At 43.2% G+C, this 2,768-nt stretch overlaps 1 protein-coding gene across 1 annotated transcript in view; it reads right to left on the bottom strand.

Moving 5' to 3' along the window:
• LOC138982062 (uncharacterized) overlaps window positions 1-2,768 on the bottom strand; it is a gene marked incomplete in the record, with an annotated part of 27,473 nt that overhangs the window by 22,458 nt on the left and 2,247 nt on the right. Inside the window, 1 exon segment of the mRNA XM_070355288.1 lies at window positions 1,107-1,308. Within this exon segment, the coding sequence (XP_070211389.1) occupies window positions 1,107-1,187 (81 nt within the window).

Raw genomic sequence — 2,768 nt, 5'->3', positions numbered from 1 at the left:
AAAAAAATGGACTGCTGTACCTTTATAAGGAAAGTCCTTGTACTTGGTGACTGGGCATCCTACAGGTAAATATGACACATGCTATTTATAAAATGATCCGATTTCTAAGAAGTAGAAAGTGTCAACTGTCTTTACATTTTGTTATCTTCTGCAAGTTTACCTTCCGCATTTCCATTATATTCTTTCAATTAAGTCCATTATCTTTCTTCGAAAAACGTACATTCATTCTACAGGGAAGTAATTTGCGGATACAGGAACCTATGTTGGCCTACCGTCGACAGAGCATTATTTGCATATATATAAAGCGATCTTGTGTTCCGGGTAACAAGTTACTTACCCAACTTCAAAAGAGTGTCAACAGGATATTATATATGTACAATAAGCAGAAAAATATAAATGCAAAACAACTATACAAACAAAACATGACAAGAATTAAAGCCCTGTTGTAGTTGCAGCTGGTTCGATGAAACTGGTGGAGGGACGAAAACAGTTGTGGGTGGGTGGGTGGGGGGGTTGGTAAGAAGGCGGGGTGAAGGCGAAAGACAAAGGGAGAAAGACAGGGGGACAGAGAGAGAACAACGGGGAACAGACGGAGGGACGAACACGACGGTGTGCATGTGGACAAGCAGGCAAACACACGTACAGACACGGTGATAATACAAGAAAGCAAGCAGACAGAGAGACAGAGGGATAGACAACAAAACAGCAACACAAAATACAGAAAGACCAACTGACAGAAGGACAGGAAGGCATAAACTCACACTGTCAGACAGAGAGATGGTCAGTGGTACCAATTTACCTACCGACAGACAGACGGACAGACAGACGGACAGACAGACAAAAGAACAACACAGACCGACCAATCAGGCAGACAGACGACAGTCAGACAGACAGGCAGGTAGACAGGCAGACAAGCAGACAGACAGACAAATATACAGACTGGGAGACAAAATACAAAAGACAAAAGACAGACAGACAGACTGACAGACAAACAGACATTTAAAGAGACAACATAGAGACAGACATAGAGAAAGACATAGAAACAAAAGACAGACAGACAGACAGCGTGAACACAAGAAAGACAACAATTACGAAGCACTCTTTACCTCAGCTGATTTGTACTCCATCCAGGCACCAAACAGACGCTTGTTTGCGGTTTCTCCGTATGCATTCATTCCTGCAGCCATGTTTACTGTTCGTCAGCGCGTTCGCGTGAACTCAATGACGATGTTACGTACAGAATCCTGTGTAATCCTCCGGTCGAAGCGGGAGTGAACAGTTACTTACTCCTTTGCGTAGTTACACGATCTGCAAAAGCGAAAAAAAAAACCAATGTATCTATATATATATACGACTAGTGTCTGTCTGTGTGTCTGTCTGTCTGTGCGCGATGCGCGGCCAAGGTTCTCGATGGATCTGTTTCAAATTTGGTGATCATATTCAGGTACACCCTGGACACAACCTGGTCGATGAGATATTTCAACACGTGCTCTCAGCGCGCAGCGCGGAACCGATTTTGGTTCCACCTCAGCTATTTTGGTTCCACCTCAGCTTACCCGGGCCCCCATACCGACACACCATAGCCGCTACACCACATCACAACGCCAAAGTTCTCGGTGGTTCTTTTTCAAATTTGGACACCGTATTCAGCTACACCCCGGACACAATATCATCGATGAGATATTTCAACACGTGCTCTCAGCGCGCAGCGCTAAACTCATGTTCGTTTTTGTGTTCATTTCACCATTATAAGTAACTCTTCCTTATCTTCTCCAGTGTTTGGCGTTTATCTCCCTTCCTTCGTGTGGCTTTCCCGTTCAGTTGTAAGTTACTATTTATTTTTAGAATGTCACTGCGCTGTCCAGAACGCTTCCCTTGCACCCGTAAGTTGTTCTTACTGTCAAAGTGAAAAGGTCGAATCAATTTATAGCCACGCGAAAAATACACTCTCACCTATCTCTATATATTTATAGATACAGATATGCATATATATATACGGCTTCTCTGTGTGTGTGTGTGTTTGTGTGTGTGTGTAGGCAAAAACCTATGTATTATAGAGTTCTGTTTGTGATGGGGTCTAGCGGCTTTTGTCTGTCTGTATGTTCTGGCATGTGAGAAGCCACAGTAGATAATATAGGGCTAAGAAATAAGCTCTAAAATTCTCAATCCCGTTTGACAGGACTTCGCCTTTCAAAGGTGATTGAGGTGAACCGCCACGCTGTCTGTCTCACCCCAAATTCCCGTTTCTGAGAGTGACTATTTTTAGAATGTCACTGCGCTGTCCAGAACGCTTCCCTTGCACCCGTAAGTTGTTCTTACTGTCAAAGTGAAAAGGTCGAATCAATTTATAGCCACGCGAAAAATACACTCTCACCTATCTCTATATATTTATAGATACAGATATGCATATATATATATACGGCTTCTCTGTGTGTGTGTTTGTGTGTGTGTGTGGGGGAAAAAACCTGTTGATTGTAGAGTTCTGTTTGTGATGGGGTCTAGCGGCTTTTGTCTGCCTGTATATTCTGGCATTTGAGAAGCCACAACAGATAATATAGGGCTAAGAAATAAGCTCTAAAATTCTCAATCCTGTTTGACAGGACTTCGCCTGCAGAGGTGATTGTGATGAACCGCCACGCTGTCTGTCTCTGTCTCGCGATTCACCCCGGCGAAGCCGGGTATTCCTCTAGTACTATATATACGTTCATTGCAGTATTAGACCATTTTTGGCGTTTCAAAAATGTGGACATCATTATGATAGAAGGGAT

Source organism: Littorina saxatilis, linkage group LG1, assembly GCF_037325665.1.
Source record: "Littorina saxatilis isolate snail1 linkage group LG1, US_GU_Lsax_2.0, whole genome shotgun sequence".
Lineage (NCBI taxonomy): Eukaryota > Metazoa > Mollusca > Gastropoda > Littorinimorpha > Littorinidae > Littorina > Littorina saxatilis.
The sequence above is the reverse complement of the archived record's forward strand: the minus strand, read 5'-3'. Positions and strand labels throughout refer to the sequence as shown.